The sequence below is a fragment of the Bos grunniens genome, chromosome 26, assembly GCF_055505025.1.
Source record: "Bos grunniens cultivar Pamir isolate PY7600 chromosome 26, Bosgru_T2T1.0, whole genome shotgun sequence".
Classification (NCBI taxonomy): Eukaryota; Metazoa; Chordata; class Mammalia; order Artiodactyla; family Bovidae; genus Bos; species Bos grunniens.
Genome location: NC_141190.1, coordinates 18,944,460 through 18,968,018, shown reverse-complemented (window position 1 = coordinate 18,968,018; position 23,559 = coordinate 18,944,460). Strand labels below are relative to the sequence as shown.

Genomic DNA, 23,559 nt, shown 5'->3' with positions numbered 1-23,559 from the left:
TGCTTCATTCTGTACTCCAAGGCCAAATTTGCCTGTTACTCCAGGTGTTTCTTGACTTCCTACTTTTGCATTCCAGTACTCTATAATGAAAAGGACATCTTTTTTGGATGTTAGTTCTAGGTCTTGTAGGTCTTCATAGAACCGTTCAACTTCAGTTTCTTCAGCTTTACTGGTCGAGGCATGGACTTGGATTACTGTGATATTGAATGATTTGCCTTGGAAAGGAACAGAGATCATTCTGTCGTTTTTGAGACTGCATCCAAGTACTGCATTTCAGACTCTCTTGTTGACCATGATGGCTACTCCATTTCTTCTAAGGGATTCCTGCCTACAGTAGTAGATATAATGGTCATCTGAGTTAAATTCACCCATTCCAGTCCATTTTAGTTCGCTAATTCCTAAAATGTTGATGTTCACTCTTGCCATCTCCTGTTTGACCACTTCCAATTTGCCTTGATTCATGGACCTAACATTCCAGGTTCCTATGCAATATTGCTCTTTACAGCATCGGACCTTGCTTCCATCAACAGTCACATCCACAACTGGGTGTTGTTTTTGCAACACCCTAAATCAAATCCCTAACGATTATACAGTGGAAGTGGGAAATAGATTTAAGGGACTAGATCTGATAGACAGAGTGCCTGATGAACTATGGACAGAGGTTCGTGACACTGTACAGGAGACAGGGAGCAAGACCATCCCCAAGAAAAAGAAATGCAAAAAAGCAAAATGGCTGTCTGAGGAGGACTTACAAATAGCTGTGAAAAGAAGAGAAGCAAAAAGCAAAGGAGAAAAGGAAAGATATACCCATTTGAATGCAGAGTTCCAAAGAATACCAAGGAGAGATAAGAAAGCCTTCCTCAGTGATCACTGCAAAGAAATAGATGAAAAGAATAGAATGGGAAAGACTAGACATCTCTTCAAGAAAATTAAAGATACTAAGGGAACAGTTCATGCAAAGATGGGCTCAATCAAGGACAGAAATGGTAGGGACCTAACAGAAGCAGAAGATATTAAGAAGAGATGGCAAAAATACACAGAAGAATTGTACAAAAAAGATCTTCATGACCCAGATAATCATGATGGTGTGATTACTCACCTAGAGCCAGACATCCTGGAATGTGAAGTCAAGAGGGCCCTAGGAAGCATCACTACAAACAAAGCTAGTGGAGGTGATGGAATTCCAGTTGAGCTAATTCAAATCCTGAAAGATGACGCTGTGAAAGTGCTGCACTCAACATGCCAGCAAATTTGGAAAACTCAGCAGTGGCCACAGGACTGGAAAAGGTCAGTTTTCATTCCAATCCCAAAGAAAGCCAATGCTAAAGAATGCTCAGACTACCACACAATAGCACTCATCTCACATGCTAGTAAAGTAGTGCTCAAAATTCTCCAAGCCAGGCTTCAGCAATACATGAATCATGAACTTCCAGATGTTCAAGCTGGTTTTAGAAAAGGCAGAGGAACCAGAGATCAAATTGCCAACATCTGCTGGATCATTGAAAAAGCAAGAGAATTCCAGAAAAACATCTATTTCTGCTTTATCGACTATGCCAAAACCTTTGACTGTGTGGATCACAATAAACTGTAGAAAATTCTGAAAGAGATGGGAATACAAGACCACTGACCTGCCTCTTGAGAAACCTGTATGCAGGTCAGGAAGCAACAGTTAGAACTGGAGATGGAACACAGTCTGGTTCCAAATGGGGAAAGGAATACATCAAGGATGTATATTTTCACCGTGCTTATTTAACTTATATGCAGAGTACATCATGAGAAACGTTGGGCTGGGAGGAAGCACAAGCTGGAATCAAGATTGCCGGGAGAAATGTCAATAATCTCAGATATGCAGATGACACCACCCTTATGGCAGAAAGTGAAGAAGAACTAAAGAGCTTCTTGATGAAAGTGAAAGAGGAGAGTGAAAAACTTGGCTTAAAGCTCGACACTCAGAAAACAAAGATCATGTCATCCGGTCCCATCACTTCATGGCAAATAGATGGAGAAACAGTGGAAACAGTGGCAGACTTTATTTTTCTGGGCTCCAAAATCACTGCAGATGGTGACTGCAGTCATGAAATTAAAAGACGCTTGCTCCTTGGAAGAAAAGTTATGGCCAACCTAGACAGCATATTAAAAAGCAGAGACATTACTTTACCAACAAAGGTCCATCTAGTCAAAGCTATGGCTTTTCCAGTAGTCATGTATGGATGTGAGAGTTGGACTATAAAGAAAGCTGAGCACCGAAGAATTGATGCTTTTGAACTGTGGTGTTGGAGAAGACTCTTGAGAGTCCCTTGGACTGCAAGAAGATCCAACCAGTCCATCCTAAAGGAAATCAGTCTTGAATATTCATTGGAAGGACTGATGCTGCAGCAGAAACTCCAATCCTTTGGCCACCTGATGCGAAGAGCTGACTCATTTGAAAAGACCCTGATGCTGGGAAAGATTGAAGCGGGGAGGAGAAGGGGACGACAGAGGATGAGATGGTTGGATGGCATCACCGACTCAATGGACATGAGTTTGAGTAAACTCCAGGAGTTGGTAATGGACAGGGAGGCCTGGCGTGCCTCAGTCCATGGGATCACAAAAAGTCAGACACGACTGAATGACTGAACTGAACTGAAGTGACTTCATCAGTCAGTCACTCATTTCTTGAATACCTACTATGAGCCAGCTGTGAGATCAGGGAACTGTGGTCTTTATGTCTGAGTCATTCCATCCTGCGCTTATTCATTAAATATTTATTGAGCACCTACTGTTTTCGAGAGAGCCAGGAGTGAAGCAAAGAAACAAAATCCCTGCTCTAAGTAAAAAAGTTTTTAAAAATTCCAGTCCTCATGCAGTTTACACAATGCGTGACTCAAATCTCAGTGCTTGTTAATTGAAGAAAAATACAGTACCATTAGCCTAAAAAATTATGAGATCCGAGAAGTCAGAGTCCATGACTTCTTTTGTTCATCACTGTGAGACCTCAGTGTCTAGACTTTGTAGGTGCTCAGTATATTTTTATTAGTGGAAAAGAGAAGGACGATATAGCCCCTGCCCACAAGCTGAAGACCACAGCTCTCTGAGGCAGTAGAAGAAAAAGAGCCAATAATGAGAGCTGGAAACTCCATAATAGGAGTTCAGCAATTTCAGGGTTGACTGGAGAGTCAGCAAAGGCTTTAAGTTCAGCATGTGCTATGAGCTAAGTCTTAAAGGAAGACTGGAATTAGATCACTGGGAGGAGTGGGGGCGGGCACTGTGGGAGTAATCAGTAGTCAATTTACAAAAGAAATGGAAAATTTTATTTCATCCAGCCTGAAGATTATAATCTTGGAGAGCATCTCTCAGACAACTATGAACACAGTTCTGAAGAGGGGAGGGGAAGCATGATTTTGAGGTATAGGTACTGCAGTTAAGCACACATCTTGGTAGAGGTTTACTGCTATTCACAAGGAACAGATATCTTACTTAATGTTTGATGAGGGTGAAAGAGGAGAGTGAAAAAGCTGGCTTAAAAATCAACATTCAAAAAACTAAAATCATGTCATCCGGTCCCATCACATCATGGCAAATATTGTAGGTCAGTGACTGCCGAGCCTAATGACTTGATTCTTGTAGAACTGAATGGTGGGTAACGTTCTTTATTTTACAGTCCCTTCTCTTTCGGTCTTAATTTCAGCCAGGGCTTGGGAAGCATTTTGTGACCAATTTGTCCCATGGTGTGTGGATTCCAAGCTCAGGTCAGAACTTCATTCATAGGCCATTCCATGTGCTATTACTGGACTAGGCTCTGTTAACAGTATCCCAGAGCCTCTTGACCACCTGTCCTACTTGTCTGTTGTGGTCCAGAAAATAGTTCCTTTTTGTTGTTTCTTCCCATATCTAGAGTTACAATATTACATCATTGATCTATAGGACTATGTATCTGGTCAGTCATTTCAAGTCAACTAATCATCATTAATTTTACTGGAGACTCAGTTTCACATTTGGTAATGCGAGAAACAATAATTCCATAAAATAGGCAGAATACAAGTAACATACCTAGTAACATTAATAAAGTCATAAGTAAGTATTTCAGCTAAGAACTTCTATTAAACGGAGTCTAGTATCTCCCCAGGTGGTTGAATCAGTCTGTTCTTCACTAATTGCTATCGTTAAGGGAAATGATATACTGGAATTGTACATATGTTAATAGTTCACCAAATATGTCTGTACACACAAGGATTGAGAAATGAACATTATTTTCTAAGGAGTTATATGGCTGGAGCCAGAAGAAGAAAATTTTATCTTTATAGCTGAGCAGGTATTTCGCCATTGAGGAGGTCTGATTAATGCATAAGGCAGATGCACAGTCCACACTAGAGAGGAAGAAGGAAGTCCAAACCGGCAGACAAAATGTTTAAGTTCAAGTTCTTCTCTTGTCTTAAAATGTGAATATTTATTTCATCATTGGGAAAAGAATGAATCAGAGACATCTGAGTTTCAACTCCAGCTCCACACATTATTTTGTACGTTACTAAACTCTCTAAGCCTCAGCGTCCTCCTCTATAAAATGAGAGTAATCATCCCTTCCTCAATTGGTTAAGTAGGAATCAAGATAAGTACATAAAACACTAAGCATAGTGCTTAGCACATGAAAAAGCATTCAACGAATGGTAACTTTTAATTTTGTTAATATTGTTGATGTTGTTTTTGTTTTTATGTTTAAAGTAACCAACAGACTAAAAGCATAGGTTTTCACAAAAGATGACCAGCCACATTGTAACCAATATTTAAAAATCATTCTTTCTTGAATCAAATTATTGCCCCAACTAACTAGAAGTAGGGAACTAAAAGAACTATTGTTTAATTGTATGTATGAAGACCTACAAGACCTTTTAGAACTAACGCCCCAAAAAGATGTCCTTTTCATTATAGGGGACTGGAATGCAAAAGTAGGAAGTCAAGAAACACCTGGAGTAACGGGCAACTTTGGCCTTGGAATATAGGATGAAGCAGGGCAAAGACTAATAGAGTTTTGCCAAGAGAACGCACTGGTCATAGCAAACACCCTCTTCCAACACAAGAGAAGACTCTACACATGGACATCACAGATTGATTATATTCTTTACAGCCAAAGATGGAGAAGCTCTATACAGTCAGCAAAAACAAGACCTGGAGCTGACTGTGGCTCAGATCATGAACTCCTTATTGCCAAATTCAGACTTAAATTGAAGACAGTAGGGGAGATCAGTCCTGGGTGTTCATTGGAAGGACTGATGCTGAAGCTGAAAATCCAATACTTTGATACGAAGAGTTGACTCCTTGGAAAAGACCCTGATGCTGGGAGGGATTGGGGGCAGAAGGAGAAGGGGATGACAGAGGATGAGATGGCTGGATGGCATCACCGACTTGATGGACATGAGTTTGCATAAACTCTGGGAGTTGGTGATGGACAGGGAGGCCTGGTGTGCTGCAGTTTATGGGTCGCAAAGAGTCGGACACAACTGAGCAACTGAACTGAACTGAACTGAACTGATGGTGTTACAGAACAAAATTCAACTGAATAAATTTTAAAGAACTTACTGGCTTTCTTAAATGATTCATGAATTGTGCAGCACCCCATCTAGCAGATAGAAAAGAGCTCTGAGGAGCTACACAAAATGAAAGACCTATATAGGCAGAGGGCAAAGAGCCAAGGAAGTTACAGCGAAAGCAGATTGGTTGTGGCAAGATTCCCCTCCTTTAAGAGCCAGGATGACAGGATCTATTAGAAAGATTACCTCACTAGTGCTGACCAGGTAATTCCAGATTGCCTAGTTTAAGATTCCATGTCTGGGAGAGGCTGAAACAGTAATTAAGAAAGGTATTAGGTTTAGGTTTGGTGACATAGAGCTTAGCCTAAGTGATTCTATTTGCGGCCTGTGTCTTATTTTTAACAAAAGGAATGTCTTAAACACTTTTTTTTGCCAAGTAAACCTAGGCAAAGGTCCATACAGACGGTTCAGTTTTCCTTTTCAGTTATAAGACATGTATTTCCTTTTCCTAACTAGACATCAAATAATTATGTAATACTAGCCTCTTATGTCCCAGGGGCCATAGCCACAGAGGTGACCTCTTAGTACTATTCATCTCATTTAGCCTTTAAGCTTCAAATTATGGTCAAGGAGAGCTCCAAGATTCAGAGTTCTCCTTTGAATTCTGAGTTTTATCTATAGAAACCCCCCAGAAATTATTTCTGTATTTACCTCTAAGAGCTTGATTTTCCTTTTACTGAAAAGTGTCAGTACATTCCCTAGACATTTTAAGAGCTTGTGCTGAATCCATGCTTAGTTGCCCAGTCATGTCCAACTCTTTGCGACCCCATGGACTGTAGCCCACCAGGCTGCTCTGTCCATGGGATTCTTTAGGCGAGATCACGGGAGTAAGTTGCCACTTACTCCCCCAGGGGATTTTCCCGCTCAAAGATCAAACCCCTGTCTTCTGTGGCTCCAGCATTGTTAGGCAGATTCTTTACCCACTGAGCCATCTACCACTTACCAAAATGCTAAGCATGTGGTTTTACATGCATTACTGGGATTAAGCCATGTAACTAGCATTACAGCCTTATGATGTTGGAAACCAAGGAAACTAACCTGCCAACGGTCACGCAGCTGATAAATGGCAGAGCTGGACCCAAATCCAGTCAGACTACCTCCATGCCTTCAACACTACATTGCTTCTTATTAGTTATTTCTATGAAATGTGTTTCATATTTACCCCTTTCTGTCCATCCTCACTGATCCCTCCATAGTTTTGGTACTCTCAGGATGTCTTAGCTACATTGTTGCAATAGTTTCTTTCTTTCTTTCTTTCTTTCTTTTTTAATAAAGTGTCAGTTCAGTTCAGTTCAGTCCTCAGTCCTGTACAACTCTTTGAGACCCCATGGACTGCAGCATGCCAGGCTTCCTTGTCCATCACCAACTCCCAGAGCTTGTTCAAACTCATGTCCATCAAGTTGGTGATGCCATCCAAACATCTCATCCTCTGTTGCCCCTTTCTCCTCCTGCCTTCAATCTTTCCAGCATCAGGGTCTTTCCCAATGAGTTAGTTCTTCACATCAGGTGGCCAAAGTACTGGAGCTTCACTTCAGCATCAGTCCTTCCAATGAATATTCAGAGCGGATTTCCTTTAGGATTCACTGGTTTGATCTCCTTGCTGTCCAAGGTACTCTCAAGAGTCTCCAACACCACAGTTCAAAAGCATCAGCATCAATTATTAGGCACTCAGTTTTCTTTATGGCCCAACTCTCACATTCATACATGACTACTGGAAAAACCATAGCTTTGACTAGATGGACCTTTATTGGTAAAGTAATGTCTCTGCTTTTTAATATGCTGTCTAGGTTGGTCACAGCTTTTCTTCCAAGGAGGAAACATCTTTTAATTTCATGGCTGCAGTCACCATCTGCAGTGATTTTGGAGCCCAGAAAAATAAAGTCTGTCACTGTTTTCATTGTTTCCCCATTTATTTGCCATGAAGTGATAGGACCAGATGCCATGATCTTAATTTTTTTTAATGTTGAGTTTTAAGGTAACTTTATCACTCTCCTCTATAACTTTCATCAAGAGGCTCTTTAGCTCCTCTTCACTTTCTGCCATAAGGTTGGTGTCATCTACATATCTGAGGTTACTGATATTTCTCCCAGCAATCTTGATTCCAGCTTGTGCTTCATCCAGTCTGGCATTTCACATGATGTACTCTGCATATAAGTTAAATAAGCAAAGTGACAATATAAAGTATAATTAAAAAAAAAAGGATGAGGAGAATGGGGAGAGAATATGCACAAAACAACTGTTTTTGGCAATACCATGATGGTAATATTAGCATTGTCAATTGCGTATAATTTACCAATTGTGTGGAATGTACCAAATAAGTAATTGTGAGATATTTTAACATCATTTGTACCCTTGAGAATCAGGGTAGAAGAAAAGTAGAGACATAGAGTGGAAGAAATTAAGTAAAAGATTTGCAGTCCCATATTTGAATTGGACTTACCAGTATGAACTTATTAGATATTTTAATCTTTATATATACATTTTAACTTAGTTTTAATGGAAGGATAATTGTTTACAGAATTTTGTTGTTTTCTGTCAAACCTCAACATGAATCAGCCATAGGTATACATATATCCCCTCCCTCTTGAACCTCCCTCCCATCTCCCTCCCCATTTCACCCCTCTAGGTTGATACAGAGCCCCTGTTGGAGTTTCCTGAGACATGTAGCAAATTCCCATTGGCTATCTATTTTACATATAGTGGACACAGGAGATGGGGGAGGAAAGGACAGGACAAATCAAGAGAGCAGCACTGACACATACACACCATCATGTGCAAAACAGACCAGTTCAGTCCAGCCTCTCAGTCGTGTCCGACGCTTTGCGACCCCACGGACTGCAGCAAAACAGATAGCCAGCAGTTAACTGCTGTATTGCACTGGACATTCAGCCCGGCACCCCGCAACTGTCAGAGCTTCTGAGTGTGCTTCTCTGCTTTCACTCTCTCTCTGATCATCTTTGGTGTCAGTGCCAGATTAATTTTCTTAAAACACTGGTTTGATTGTGTCACCACTCTGATCAAGAAACCATATTTTTTTTACTGTGGCAAAATATATGTAATATTTATCATTTTAACTGTCCACATGTGTCTAATTCAGTGACAGTAAATACATTCACAATGTTGTGTAACTATCACCACTATCTATACCCAAAGCTTTTTTTCATCCCAACAAAAACTCTGTACCTGTTAAACAATACTTTCCTCTTCCCCTGGCTCTTGGTAACCTCTATTTTACTTTCTGTGTCTACAAATTTGCAGATTTGAGAAACCACATTTTGCAAAACATATCTTCTAATTTTTCAAGTCTTTCCATAATTTGACCAGTCTATTTAACTTTATTTCTTCATATTTTCTAATTACACATTCTCCAATCTAATATCTGTTTTATTAACACTATGTTCTCTCAACTACTGTACTTATATCCATAGCTAACACCACGTAGTTCAGCTTCTTGAACCAGTGAGTTGGAGCTGGACCAAATCTTATAGGTTTGCTAGTGTAAACTCATTTCACAGGCTAGAGAGCTTACCAACTTGCTTGAAGGCACACACAATTGGTAGCAAAGATGGGATCTGAAGACTGAATCCCAATCATTTAAACCTACAGTTTACTGAAGACTTACAGTGTCAGACTCCTACAAGGTCAGACACAGTACTGAGAATTTTATATTGTATTTTCGTACAAGTTCTGGGGAGACTTTATCATTATTGCTGCTGCTGCTGCTGCTAAGTCGCTTCAGTCGTGTCTGACTCTGCGCGATCTCATAGACAGCAGCCCACCAGGCTCCACCGTCCCTGGGATTCTCCAGGCAAGAACACTGGAGTGGGTAGCCATTTCCTTCTCCAATGCATGAAAGTGAAAAGTGAAAATGAAGTCGCTCAGTCGTATCTGACCCTTAGCGACCCCATGGACTGCAGCCTACCAGGCTCCTCCGTCCACGGGAGTCTCCAGGCAAGAGTACCGGAGTGGGGTGCCATTGCCTTCTCCTTGCTATTACCACCCTAGTCTACAGATTAGGAAATCCAAATTCAGAGGAAAAATCTACTTACTCTGTTCACGTGCTTGCCTTCTCTTAATAATTAAATAGTCTTGGATTTTTGCACTTGCACGAATCTTTTCTTCTCCACGTGGAGTCAGTAAATCCTATGAGAGCGGTGATCATGTCTATTCTAACCTGGCAAAACCTAGCATCATGCAGCTTTCACATTGTTCAGTAAATAAATATGGGTAAGTTGGTTGGTGTGCATATTTGAAAGGATTTGTTCCAATCTTGACACTATATTTTAAATATAAATGGTATGAGTGATTACAACGACAACACAAATCCGTATAGTGAATGTAAAAGTGCCCTGATATCACAATGCTGGCACAGGGCAGATACTTATGAAACTGCAGTTGTCCTGTCTTGCTCTTTACAATTTACAAAGTCGCAATCTCAAAAGTCAGTTTTGGGTTCTGTCCTTTAGCTCCTCATTGGTGCCTTTGACAACTGCGGAGATCTAAGCAGGATAGGAGACGCTGGTGTAGGTGATCATTGCTGTTTCTGTCTCAGATTTGGTTTGGTTTGGTTTGGCTAATTAGGTAGGCTACCCCTGGTAGATGAGTTCTGAGTTCTCCCGGTGGCTAAGACGTGACTGTGGTTCAGCCCCACCCCTCTTTCGGGTATTTAGCGCAGGGAGCCTGAGACACTGCCCCGCACAAAGATGGCGCAGAGCCCGGGGCTGGCCCAATGGGGAGTGGCGTTGCTACCGGTTGCCTAGGTAACAGCCAATGGGCTGCGGGAATTGGTCCCAGTGTGGCTACCCGGGATGGCGGCGTCAAGTAGGGCAGGCACTGGAGGTAGCCGCGGAGAGGCAGGTGGCAAGGGCGAGCCGGGCGGAACGGAGGTCCGGGCCGCTGCAGCCCGGCGTCGGGGTGAGACGATCATCCTTGAAGCCCCGGCCCAGGTTGACTGGCAGCACGGGTGGGAGGGGGCCGGGAGAGTGTGATCGGGCAAAAGGGACTGGGGACCCCAGCCCGAAATGACAGGGGCTGGGGAGCGCGGGTCCATCCGGGGCGGTGGCACCCGCGGGGGTCCCAAAACCCGGGCTTCCGTCTCTGCTGCGGGGTCTGAGGCCGGAGGGAGCCCATGGCGCCCGGGATAGCGAGAGGGGTGGGTGGGGGCTTTGTGAAGAGCGGATGGCAGACCTGTGTGAGCGGAAGACCCCGCCCCCGTGGAAGAGCTGACCCCGGGTGGAGGGAAGGAGCTGTGCTGAAAGGCCAGGACCGGTGGGAGAAGAAATGGGGAGGTCGACGAGAAGAGTTGCCTTCTTGCGGTCTAGGGCTTTGTTTGCTCAGGGTTAGCCTGTCACACTTTGGTGGAGAGGCGTCCCGCACACACTCAGTGAGTCTTGGGAAAGGGGATGCTTAAATTAGCTGATGGTGGCATCCCTACGTCTAGCATCTCCAAACTGCTTAGGTACCAGCGGAAGTCACTCGACTATGTTAGAACCCAGCCCAGGCATTTTACTTTCTCATTGACTAGAATAGTATCCTGGCAGTCCCATCGCCCCAAGGCCTCTGGTTTTTTGTTTTGACCTTCTTTCTGGCGTCAGGATTTTCTTTCCACTTTCAGCAATCTTAACTGTCTCACAGTCTTCCTAAATAAGACCTTTATCTAATAGTGATACATTTGTTTAATTTTCCTGTGGAAGGAAGAATTGTTATAGTGAAAGAGATTTACAGACTTAAAAGAGACAATTATTTTAAGCTCACTTAAAATACTTTAAAAAGAACATTTGACTTCTTGTTCTAGGTCTCTTACAAGCCTGATCTTTGTTCATCAAAGCCTTCATTTTCTTCTTTTTGGAATTCTAAAAGCCTAAAAACTGCTTTCCTTAGAGCTTAAAGAACTTTGACAAGACTGTCATACCCTGGGGAGGGTGGCTTTAGGGGAACCATGTGACGCTTATTAATATGTGTGGGTAGTTAAAGTGGATGCCTCAAAAAATATTCTTAAACTGAAAATCTGCTTTCTTTTAGTTTTTTTTTTTTAATCCTCTGGATTTGGATATATGTTAATTACAGTGGATCCATAAATGTTTTTGACCAGTTTGATTTCTGAAATTTTATAAAAAGACAAATGAAATGGAAACAACAGTTTTCATCCCTGCCTTCTAGTTCTATTTGGAAATGTCTGGGGCAGGAGAAAATAAAGATCGTGAGGATATAGTGGATTGTGTAGACTAACAGTATGTTGGTTTATGGGGACAAAATAGTCATTTTCTTTTAGATAAATGCTTGGTTTGATCCTTTGCAACCTATCTATCAAGAGAGAAAGGGTGGGCATCTGTTAAGAAGGATGACTTATCTTGACTTTCTAGCTAGATTCCACATATGTATCTGAACCCTAAACTCCTAGGTCATCTATTCTCTTTAAAAAGATTTTTTGAATAGCTGATACAAATACTGATTTGCATCCTTTATTAAAGTATTGGTGGTTTTTGTAGTCTATATTAGCACTGGCTATACTTCATTAAACTAGATTTATCTCAATAACTATGATTACTGATAAAGTTCCTTTTTGGGTCAGTGGCTATACAGCTATTAATTAGCATGGCTAATTACAGAAGTCATAAATGAAAACCCTGACACTGTCTCAGGCAGTGACAATATCAATTATTTGGACACTTGTAGAAGTTTCTATTCGAGTGTGTTCAACCATGGCCTGAGAGGAATGGAGTGTACATCTGGTTCCTTTAATTAGCACTTCTCATTGTGTTCTTGGGAACTGACATCATTTTGACAAGCAACTATTGAAGTTTGCTCTATATCCCTAGAACAAAAAGGAATGAGAATTTGTAGTACCTGTAGACATACTACATTAAAAACAAATGGAAAAGGACAGTGGCAGGGTTAGGTTGAGAGATGATGTTTCAGTTACAATTGCTGTATAACCAATTACCCCAAAATTAGCTGCTTAAAACCTGCCATATGATGCTCACAGATCCTGTGAGTCAGGAATTTGGAGAGGGCATCATGGCAATGACCTCACTCTGTTCCATGATACTTCAGCTGAGATGCAGGTTCAGTGGCTGGGAGCTGGAATCATTCTGAAAGCTCCTTTACTCACTCCTGGTGCCTAGGCTAGGGTGGTTCAGTGATGAGGACTGCTAACTGAAAGCACCAACGCATGTGACTTTATATGTGGCCCAGCCTCTGAGCATGGTAGCCTCAGGATAATCAAACTACTTATGTGGTGTCTCAGGTCTCAGAGCTCAAGTTTACCAGTGAGCAAGATGGAAACTGCATCACCTTTTATGATCTAACCTCAGAACACATCATCACTTCCATCACCTTCTATTGGTTGGAGCAATCACAAGCCTGGCCAGATTCATAGGTGAGTTAGACACAAGTTTTTGATGGGACAGTGGCGAGGTCAAATTGTAGAAGAACGTGTAAGACAGGAAATATGGTCGCAAATATCTTCAGAAAATACAGTCCACTCTATTTGGTAATGAGAAGCTAATCTTTCATTTCTTTCACTTCTTTGAAATGTTTAGGATATATTGCCCAAAAGCTAACAGCATACCGAAACGTTTACAATTGGAGGGGCTGGCTAGTACTTGGTCCCTAGATAATCCTCAAATTTTAGAGAAGCATTATTCCCTTTCAGATTCCTTCTACTGGTGGGATGCCACTGTTTGGAAATTTCATACAAGAAAAAGTAAACATACAAGAGACTGAGCCCCTTTATCATCAGTCTGATTCCTCAATGTGCACTGCAATAACTCCTTCCAAAACTTTGAAGACAAATTAGCTGCTTCTGAACATTTAAAGGGAATGTCCTTAACATCATCTTCCTGTGGAAATAATGATTTTGTGTTTATGTATCAGAACAGTTGTTTAGTTTCAATATTTAGTAGAAGATGCAACCATTCATATTCTGATTTGTTTTGAAGGAATGAAATAGTACCATACCATTTATACCACAGCTGACAGTTTTGTTCTCGGATGTAATTATTTCTGGGAAGAGCCAATGGTAGGCTCTAGCTGTCAACATGTCTGTCTGTACTGGAAAGAGTTTTCCTCTTTAGTTTTGACGGCAAACTGCGTCTCTTCCTCTCATTAATGTTGTATTTTCCATGGAGTCATGTTGACCTCTACCCCAGGCATACTCTGCTGCTGGGTTGATTATAAGAAGCTTGTGAGCCTGAAATTAGATGCTGACCTTGTGGAACATTGATGCGACAGAGATGGCATACCAGAGGCCAGCATCACCTCACTGAGAAATAGACCCTAGAGGTATTGAGGGGCATTAAGACAAGAAACCGATCCTTGTCTTGGGATGTCTTCTACTATTTAAGGGACCCTGGATATGGAGCTCCTGAGTAACTGGAAAATTGAGAAAAATCCCTGGTGAATCTATGGGAATGACTCTGCAGTGAAGTGAAAGTCACTCAGTCGTGTCCAGCTCTTTGCTACCCCATGGGCTGTAGCCCACCAGGCTCCTCTGTCCATGGGATTCTCCAGGCAAGAATCCTGGAGTGGGTTGCCATGCCCTCCTGCAGGGGATCTTCCCAACCCAGGGATCGAAGCCGGGTCTTCTGCATCGCAGGCAGATTCTTTATGGTCTGAGCCACCCAACTTCCACAAAGCTGGCCTTCATTATAGAGGTAGAAATTAATATCCCTGTGTATTTGGTGAGAGCACAGGGCTTCTGCTCTGTTCAGGTCAGGCTGTCTTCACATCAGATCACTTATGAGCTTTTAACATCTGTATCAAAATCATTATGACATAGGCCAAACTTAGAATACCCCATAAGGCACTGATAAAGAATAGATGAGTGGCTTTAATTTACTTTTCCTCTACTCAGCACTTACCTCATTAGTCAAAATTGTTGATATTTTTCCAAAATGTTATTTGAATTTGTAAGGAAACACAAAAGATTCTGAATAGCCAAAGTAACCTTAAGAAAGACAACAAAGCTGAAAGTATCATGCTTCCTGATTTCAAACTGTACTACAAAGCTGCTGCTGCTGCTGCTGCTGCTGCTAAATCGCTTCAGTTGTGTCCGACTCTGTGCAGCCCCATAGACGGCAGCCCACCAGGCTCCCCGGTTCCTGGGATTCTCCAAGCAAGAACATTGGGTTCTTCAAGAACAAATGGGGTGCCATTTCGTTTTCCAATGCGTGAAAGTGAAGTCGCTCAGTCGTGTCTGACTCTTAGCGACTCCATGGACTGCAGCCTACCAGGCTCGTCTTGTCAGCTAGAGTGATCAAAATAATATGTACAGGCACAAAAACAGGCACACAGATATAGAATAGAGAGCAGAGAAATGAACCCACACTTATATGGGCAACTAGTCTACCACAAAAGAGGCAAGAATATACAATGGTGAAAAGATAGCCCCTTCAGTAAATTGTGTTGTGAATACTGGGCAGCTACATGCAAAGGAATCAAATTGGACTACTCTGTCATACCATGTACAAATGAACAAACCCTCAAAATGGAATAAAGACTTAAATATAAGTTGTGACACCACAAAACTCCTAGAAGAAAAGATAGGCAGCGTGCTCTTTGACATCAGTCTTAGCAATATTTTTTGGATATGTTTGCTCAGGCAAGAGAAACAAAAGCAAAAATTAACAAATGGGACTTAAACTAAAAAGCTTTTGCACAGTGAAGGAACCTATCAACAAAGTGAAAAGGCCACCTACTAAATAGGAGAAGATATTTGCAAATAATGTATTTGATAAGGGGTTAATATCCAAAATATACAAAGAACTCATAAAACTCAATTTCAGAAAAGCAGACAACCTGATTAAAAAATGAGCAGAGAACCTGAATAGATTTTTTTCCAAAGACGTACGGATGGCCAACATCACTAACCATCAGGCAAATGCAAGTCAAAACCACAGTGAGAAGACTTGCCTGGTGGTCCAGTGGTTAAGAATCTGCCTGCCAGTGCTGGGGACATGGGTTTAATCCCTGGTCCAGGAAGATTCCACATGTTGAGGGACATCTAAGCCCATGGGCCACAACTGCTGAAGCCCACACACTCTAGAGCCTGTGCTCTGCAACAAGAGAAGCCACTGCAATGAGAAGTCTGTGCAGCGCAACCAGGGGATAGCCCCAACTAGCTGCAACCAGAGAAAGCCCGTGCACAGCAATTAAGACCCAGCACTGCCATAAATAAAATTTTTAAAAATATTTTTAAAAACCCACAGTGAGCTATTACTTCACATCTGTTAGAATGACTGTTATCAAAAAGACAACAAATTATAGGTATTGGCAAGGATGTGAGAAAAGGGAAACCTTGTGTACTATTGATGGGAGTGTAAATAGGTACAGCCACTATGGAAAACAGTATGGTAGTGCCTCAAAAAATTAAAAACAGAGCTACCGTATGATCCAGTACTACCATTCCTGGGTATTTATCTGAAGAAAATGAAAACACTAATTGGAAAAGATATGCATCCCTATGTTCATTGCAGCATTGTTTACAATAGCCAAAATATGGACACAATCTAAGTGCCCATCAATAGATGAATGGGTAAAGAAGATGTGGTACATATTAATGTGTATGTATATATATGGTAGAGTACTACTCAGCCATAATAAAGAATGAAACCTTGCCATTTGTGACAATATGGATGGACCTAGAGGGTTTTATGCTAAAATGAAATAAGTCAGATAAAGACAAATGCCATGTGATTTCACTTATACATGGTATTTATAAAACAAAAATAGATGAATGAACATAACAAAACAGAAACAGCTACAGAGAATAAGCAAGATAGTTGCCAGAGGAGAGGGCATAAGAAGAAGAGAAAGAAAGAAAGAGAAATAGGGATTGTATGCTAAAAAATATATCAAATCATTCTATTTATCTCTGTTTATATTTAATTATGTTTTGAGTATCTTAACCCCTTCTTATAGAATATCCTTGAAGGTAAACATTCTTTTACCACTTGTATGAAGCTATACCTAGCCAGTCTCCAAATGTTATCGGTTGTTTTCATTTATCCTGTGACATATCTAATAATAATTCCTGCTCCCATTACCCTGGGCTTTACTTGTGGCTCAACTGCTAAAGAATCCTCCTGCAATGCGGGAGACCTGGGTTTGATACCTGGGTTGGAAAGAACCCCTGGAGAAGGGAACAGCTACCCACTCCAGTATTCTGGCCTGGAGAATTCCATGAACTGTATATAAGTTCGCAAAGAGTCAGACATGACTGAGTGACTTTCACTTTCACTTTACCCTATTATCTCCCTAGTTCAGGCCTTAGGAGCTCAAACCTGGGCATATCGGTTAGCTTTTGCTAGGTGTGTTATTACACACCATCCTCAAATTATAGTGGCTAAAACAACCACCATTTATTTAGTCTGTGATTCTGTGGGTGTGTAATTCAGGGCTGAGCTCAGGAGGGCAGCTCTTCCAGTCCTGCCTGAGCTCACCCAGGCATCTGCAGTCTGCAAGTCAGATAACCCACCCAGATCTAATGGGCAGAGAAATAAATAACCTGCCTCTTAGTGGAGGATCTGCCATGTCACGTTGCAAAGACGTGGATGGAGGAAGAGTATGTCATGTGCATTTTTACAGTTGACTAAACGATCACATCTTTTGTAGCTTTTCTGGCTGTAGGCTTTTGCTGTTCCAACCCATCCTGCTTCCTTCTGCCACATTCATTTTCCTTAGACTCTGCTTTCATAGTTTGTGTTGTAACCCCCAGAGGTTTCTTCTTTCCCCCTACCTTATCAGCCATCAACCCTTCTGCCTAGCTTCCAAAGGTCTCATTAAGCTGGCCTGACCCTAAAAGCAGAGACATGGTACAGGGGAAAAGAGCTAGTGGCAGTCAGGGAGGCATGGGCACCATCATCGTCACTGCTCACTAAACTGGTTCTTAACCTCTTTGGGCTTGTTTTCTCCAAATGGTTCTCCCTCCAAAATGAGGGGGTTTGGATTCTTGTCAGATTTAAGATTTAGGCTGGGTGTACATAAATGAATTTACTTCCCATTACTCTGTAAATAAACCTTCAGGACCTGGCTTCTTATTTCCCACTGCACATGTCATGTTTATGTTGCTCTTGGTGCTTTCATCCCTGTGTTTTTTCAGTCTGGAATTGCCCTTTGCATTCTTCACTGCTTGTTTTTAAATTCTGCCCATCCCTTGTCTTTGTAATCTCTGCCATCCAGTTTGACATTTAATTATATCATCTCTCGTATTACTCAGTGTTTCAGTTGTTACTTTTATCAACTAGACTACAAACTCATCAAGGGACAAGACTATATTTTATGCATTGACTAAGCACATAGTAGGTATCAAGCAAATGCTTAAAGATTAATCCTAAATTTCCATCCCAGGGCTTAGAAAATTACAACTGGCTGAAACTTGTTGAGACAAGTAAGAGGATAAGACTGGGCAGAGGTGGTGATGATGGTGGTGGTGGTGGTGGTTTGGGGTGGGGATTTTTGTTAAATGTACTCATGCTTACCAGGCTGGTAGCCTTTAGAAGGTATCTATAAAATTGCTCTCCAGGCCTTTCCTCCAGCCAAGAGACACTGGTTCTCTTCTGTTGTTTCTTGCAGATTTCATCCTTTTTGTGAGCTGTCACCATGACCCTGACAAAAGGTTCCTTCACTTACTCCAGTGGAGAGGAGTATCGTGGCGAGTGGAAGGAGGGTGAGAGGACCCATGGGGGACATCCAGTGATGTACCCTTCATTTGGCTGAAGGCGAAATACATCAGGACATATAAGCAAGCTTTATGAGACTTCATTTCTGTATCCAGGATTTAATCCAAATAGTGCCTTTCCTTTTATTCAATTTTAGGATTATAAATAAAGGAATTGGAAAATGCTACTACTATGCCAACCTCCAAAAATAAGTTAAATGTTCCCACTTCTAAATTTAAAGTGTTTTAGCACTCGTTTATTGTTTATTTTTTGCCATGCCTCATGGCTTGCAGAATCTTAGTTCCCTGACCAGGGGTGGAACTTGGGCCCTCAGCAGTGAAAGCGCTGGATCCTAAGCACTGGACGACCAGGGGACCCCCACCCCCAGAACTCTTTTTCTCCTTTCGTGGCATTATTTGGGAACTGTTTTTATAACTGCTCATGTACTCAGCAGAGCAAAATGAGTGATTTTTAGTGCCTGTAAGTTAGAAAGTGTAAATTCATTGCAATGACTTGTCATTGCACTTGCAGTGATTCTAGGGAATCTTAAGAAGTTGAGGAGGGGTACTCTTTCTGCCCCCTTCTGATGCCTATGTCAGAAGCTTTCTCTATCTCCTTTATACTTTAATAAAACTTTATTACACACACACACACAAAAAAAGAAGTTGAGGAAATTAGGGCAGACACTCAAGAGAAGATGACATCCATGGCCTTGAGTTTCCTGTGACAGCTCATTATACTTGGAAGTATCTATTCATAGGCATGGCAGAATTCCTCAGAGCCTGAGACTGTACAGGAAGCAGGTTAATAATGTTCAGCTTGGAAACAGTCTGGCCACTTAAAAGTCTCATGGGTCCAATCCTAGCAAGCCAGGAACTGCCCTGAGGAGACTAGACTTTATAGTTGTGCCAGCGAAGAGCAGTTCACACCGTTTCCAGACACCTCACTTTTTTCATGGTAGATCCCTGCGGCTGATGAATTCTTGAGATTTGAGAGGAGAAATTGTGCATATGGGATGTGACCTTACCTCCATACATCCCAGCCTTTTCTCCTGCCTCCCAAACTGCTCTCACCTTCAACGTGACATTTTCGAAGAGAGTCTTCCTGAGGCTCTGCTGGGCAGTCTCTATCCACCAAAAGAACTCCCTGGTACCCTGAAAGGCATTGCTGTTTCTCTAGTATCTTACTCTGTTCTCTGGTCAGTCCAGTGGGTAAACACAGCCCTACTGATGGGGCAAAGCTCAAACCAGTCTTGCCAGTCCGGCTGTTAGGTTTGCCCCACAGCTTCATAGTCTCAGAGGGTACTTTAATTTTTTCTTAGACTGGCAAGGTAGTTAAGTGTTGAGGGCTCCCGAGTCAGGGTGCCGACTGCATTTGCTGTCTAGCTCTGCCTCTTGGTTGCTCTATGACCTTGAGTACCTTTTTTTTTAGCTTCCCCTTGCCTTGGTTTCTGCATCTGTTAATGGGAAAAAGAGGGGTTTTCCCTGGCAATCCAGTAGTAGAGACTCTGCACTTCCATTGCAGGGGATTTGGGTTTGATCCCTGGTCAGGGAGCTAAGATCCCATATGCTGCATGGTGTGGCAAAAAAAAAAAAAAGTGGAAATAATATTGTTATTTATTTTTAATTCAGTTCAGTTCAGTTCAGTCGCTCAGTCGTGTCCGACTCTTTGCGACCCCATGAATCGCAGCACGCCAGGCCTCCCTGTCCATCACCAACTCCCGGAGTTCACTCAGACTCACGTCCATCGAGTCAGTGATGCCATCCAGCCATCTCATCCTTTGTCGTCCCCTTCTCCTCCTGCCCCCAATCCCTCCCAGCATCAGAGTCTTTTCCAATGAGTCAACTCTTATAAATAAAAATAAATAGTATTTAAGTATTAAGTATTAAATACTATTATATTAAATAATATTTAAGAAATAGTATTGTGCCTACCTCCTAAAGTTGTTGTAGTGATCAAATTAGATGATAAATACAAAGTGTTTGAAAGAGTCCCTGGCATATAGTGAAGGCCCTGTAAACATTAGCTATTGTGATTTTTGTTTAAAAAAAATTGTTTTTTAGCTATTGTGATTTTTAAGTGCTGTCTTACCTTCATACTTAGATCTGCTCCAAATCTGATGGCTGTTGCTGGCCAAAATCTTGGCTTTCTCTGCCCACCCAATCCAAATAAAAAAATGTGGAGACAGAGTTTGGAGAAAATAGAAAGGTGGCTTTAATTCTCGGCAGGCAGAGAGGGAAATACAGTAGGCTCATGCCTCAAGAACTGTGCGCCCTCTGCTTCATAAGGAGTCTATGGGCTTATATAAGATGAGTGCTTGCAGTCAGGGGTCTGTGATGAGGAGCGAAGGTGTAAGAATCTTGTATTCTTCCTCTTGCATGGTTTCAAAACCAGTCACAGGCTGGTGTCAGTATCCCAGTAATTCAGTCTGGCAGTCCTGTGGCCCTGCCCCTTCTTTCTGATATGTAAAAAGAGAAAAACTACACGAGGTGGTTTGCAGAGAGAGTGCTATAAAGGTAAGCACCAGACACAGGATGTAAGTAGCAGAGTCAAGGGCTTCCCAGGTGCTGCTAATGATAAAGAACCTGCCTGCCAATGCAGGAGACGTGAGAGACGTGGGTTCAGTCCTCTGGAGGAGGGCATGGCCACCCACTCCAGTATTCTTGCCTGGAGAATCCCATGGACAGAGGAGCCTGGCGGGCTGTGGTCCATAGGGTCACAAAGAGTTGGACACGACTGAGGTGACTTAGCCCACACGCATGCAAAGGGTAATAGGTGCAAAATGTAGCTCACGCAGAGTTAGGGGGCAGAAAAGCAATTTCAGTTACAGACTACAGATTAGGAAAAGTTAAAGTAAAAACTGGGAATGTCCAGACCTGTTCACTGTTCTCTTTATCTTCTTTGATCTCAGGAAAGGGAAAGAAAAACTCACTGCTCTTTTTCCCTTTTCACCGCAACAATCCTTGGAGCCAAGTTATTACTCTGGGCAATGGTTCTCTGCCCTGCTAATGTCACTGTCTTCTTTCCTTTGTTGGGGGGTGATGCAAGGCAAAGGATGTTAGACAGTGACAGAGGGCCCTGAAGCTGCCCCATCCCAACCTGACACCCGTCTTCTCTTTGCTCAGGCCGCAGACATGGTTTTGGTCAACTGATGTTTGCAGATGGTGGCACCTACCTGGGCCATTTTGAGAATGGGCTCTTTAATGGCTTCGGGGTGCTGACCTTCTCAGATGGCTCAAGGTGGGTACCTGGTCATTCTTTTCCCAGCCTTAGACTAAGGAAGGGAAGCTCTGATCTAAAAATGATAGCGAGAAACACCTGGTCAAATCTGAGCTTGTCCCTGACTCTCTGAAAACAGGCAAAGAGTAGCATTCATTCTTTTATTGGTTACTTTATAAATACATCTAAAATTTGAGACGGCAAGGAGGTCAGTGACCTCTCAGCCCACCACTGTGCTCTTTGGTTGTTTCCTTGAGATTAGAGCCTCATATCATTTGGGCTCTCTGACTCCTCTCTGCTGGGTGAGATGGGTGAGTGGGGTTGGGGGAGCTCTGGAAGAGTGGAATCAGCTTTGCTCCTTAGCGTTAATAAACCACATGTTTGGTGTTGGTAGCTGCCTGACTCAGTTATCCTAAAGGCTCACATCTCACGTTTCCCCAGGTATGAGGGGGAGTTTGCCCAGGGCAAGTTCAACGGCGTCGGAGTCTTCATTCGACATGACAACATGACCTTTGAGGGAGAATTTAAAAACGGCAGAGTGGATGGTTTAGGTAAGTTGCCAACCAGCAGGACAGGTGACTGAGGCGAGTAAATGGGTGGCAGCACACCTTTGCAGCTTTAATCCTTCTGTGGACACCCAGCAATACAGAGTGCTGGGTCCATGGACTGAGCACCCAAGAGCTGCAAATTTTCTCTCCCTCAGCTTCAACGTAGCAAGCTGGCCTCCGAGCCACAAATGCCATTGTCACACCCTTATTTTCTCTGTCCCCGTCAAAGGCCTGCTGACTTTCCCTGATGGTTCTCATGGAATACCCCGCAATGAAGGTCTGTTCGAGAACAACAAGCTTTTGCGGCGTGAGAAGTGCTCGGCGGTGGTCCAGCGGGCCCAGAGCGCCTCCAAGTCAGCCCGGAGCCTCACTGCCTGACGGGGGCTGTGCCTGGCTGACAGCAATGCCCACCACCCGTTCAGGGTGGACAAATGAACCCAACGTGAGAGGAGACGAAAATGACCATGGAGCAGAAGCCCCGGGAGGGGCCGGTCACCTGCAAGGCAGGGCTTTGGTCACAGGTCTGAGGCTAGGGCCACTGCAGCAGTGGTCACCCAGCATGTCCTTCCCTTCTCTTACTCGTTGGTACTTCTGTCCCTAACACCATAGATCACCCGGTGCAGACCGGCTGCTGCCTTTCTACTTCATTTTCTGCCAAGTGATGCAGAATATTTTCCTTCTGCCTCTATTTGGTTCAGATGATCCCAGCCCCAGATGAGGGCCAAGTGCTCAGTGCTCTGTGAGAAATGAAGGAAACAGTAGGGGTGGCCTTGACAGTATAGCAGTCCCGTGAAAGTCAAGACCAGAGCTTCTCTGTGTGTTGTCCTGCATTCCCGGTTGGCACCATGGCCCCAGGCCTTCCGCTTTGTCCGACCAGCCTGGTCCTGTGTCTGCTTGTTGCCCCTGTGAAGGGTTCAGTGAAGTGCTGTTTTCCTCTCCCTTGACTTTACAAGCTGTCTTCCTACCCTGAGTTCCAGCAGGTAATCTGTGCCCCTCTCTCCTTCCTTAGACATGGGAAAGGATCCTTTTAGTCAGAAAGAAACTGATGTAAATAATCATCTTATAGCTTGTAATTATTACTTACTCCAGGTCAAGGGCAGACATCTCTGGGTCACATCAGGCCTTGTCATGGAGTGAACTGAATCCTCAAGGACGGCTTGGGCTGACACAGCTCATTCTCAGTGGACCAGTAGGTCAGACCCACCTCAACCCTTTGGGGTTCAGGTAGAATTTGACCCATCTTGGGAAGGCAATGAACTCAAAGAGCATTTGGTTCACTGTGACTCTTCCACCAAGAGCTTTGGCCATCAGGCCTAGGGATCAGATCTGGATTGATTGCACTCCTGCACAATTCATCACAGAGGCCTCCACTTACCCTGGGATCCCAAGACGCCCCACCTGATCCCCAGCCCCTTATCCTCACACTGAATGTCTCCTCAACAGCAGACTGTGGTGGAAGTGATAGTTGTGTGCCTCTATTTATTCTCTGTGTTATACTGTGGAAACAAGTGCTTATGAGGAATAAAGAAATCGCCAGAACTACCTATACTTGGTTTTCCTGACTCTCTT

The 23,559-nt window shown here is 42.9% G+C and overlaps 1 protein-coding gene across 3 annotated transcripts; it reads left to right on the top strand.

The window, feature by feature from the left end:
- The first annotated feature begins 10,365 nt into the window (after positions 1-10,365).
- MORN4 (MORN repeat containing 4) lies at positions 10,366-23,538 on the top strand. 3 transcript variants are annotated; one of them, XM_086379434.1, is made up of 5 exons: positions 10,366-10,478; positions 18,138-18,231; positions 21,349-21,463; positions 21,884-21,993; positions 22,220-23,538. In XM_086379434.1, the coding sequence occupies exons 2-5, from the start codon at positions 18,165-18,167 to the stop codon at positions 22,366-22,368; spliced, it is 441 nt and encodes a 146-aa protein (XP_086235560.1). In that variant the 5' UTR covers positions 10,366-10,478; positions 18,138-18,164; the 3' UTR covers positions 22,369-23,538. The 3 variants fall into 3 exon arrangements, with proteins under 3 accessions (XP_086235560.1, XP_086235561.1, XP_086235558.1); XM_086379435.1 differs by having other exon boundaries at positions 10,366-10,510; XM_086379432.1 differs by lacking the exon at positions 10,366-10,478 and adding an exon at positions 12,811-12,942.
- Positions 23,539-23,559: the final 21 nt, after the last annotated feature.

Excerpts from the sequence above, each read along its gene's own strand:
- MORN4 (XM_086379434.1), top strand. The coding sequence starts at position 18,165 with ATGACCCTGACAAAAGGTTCCTTCACTTACTCCAGTGGAGAGGAGTAT. Across the intron at positions 21,464-21,883 it reads ACCTTCTCAGATGGCTCAAG|GTATGAGGGGGAGTTTGCCC; the intron begins GTGGGTACCTGG and ends ACGTTTCCCCAG. Across the intron at positions 21,994-22,219 it reads CGGCAGAGTGGATGGTTTAG|GCCTGCTGACTTTCCCTGAT; the intron begins GTAAGTTGCCAA and ends TCCCCGTCAAAG.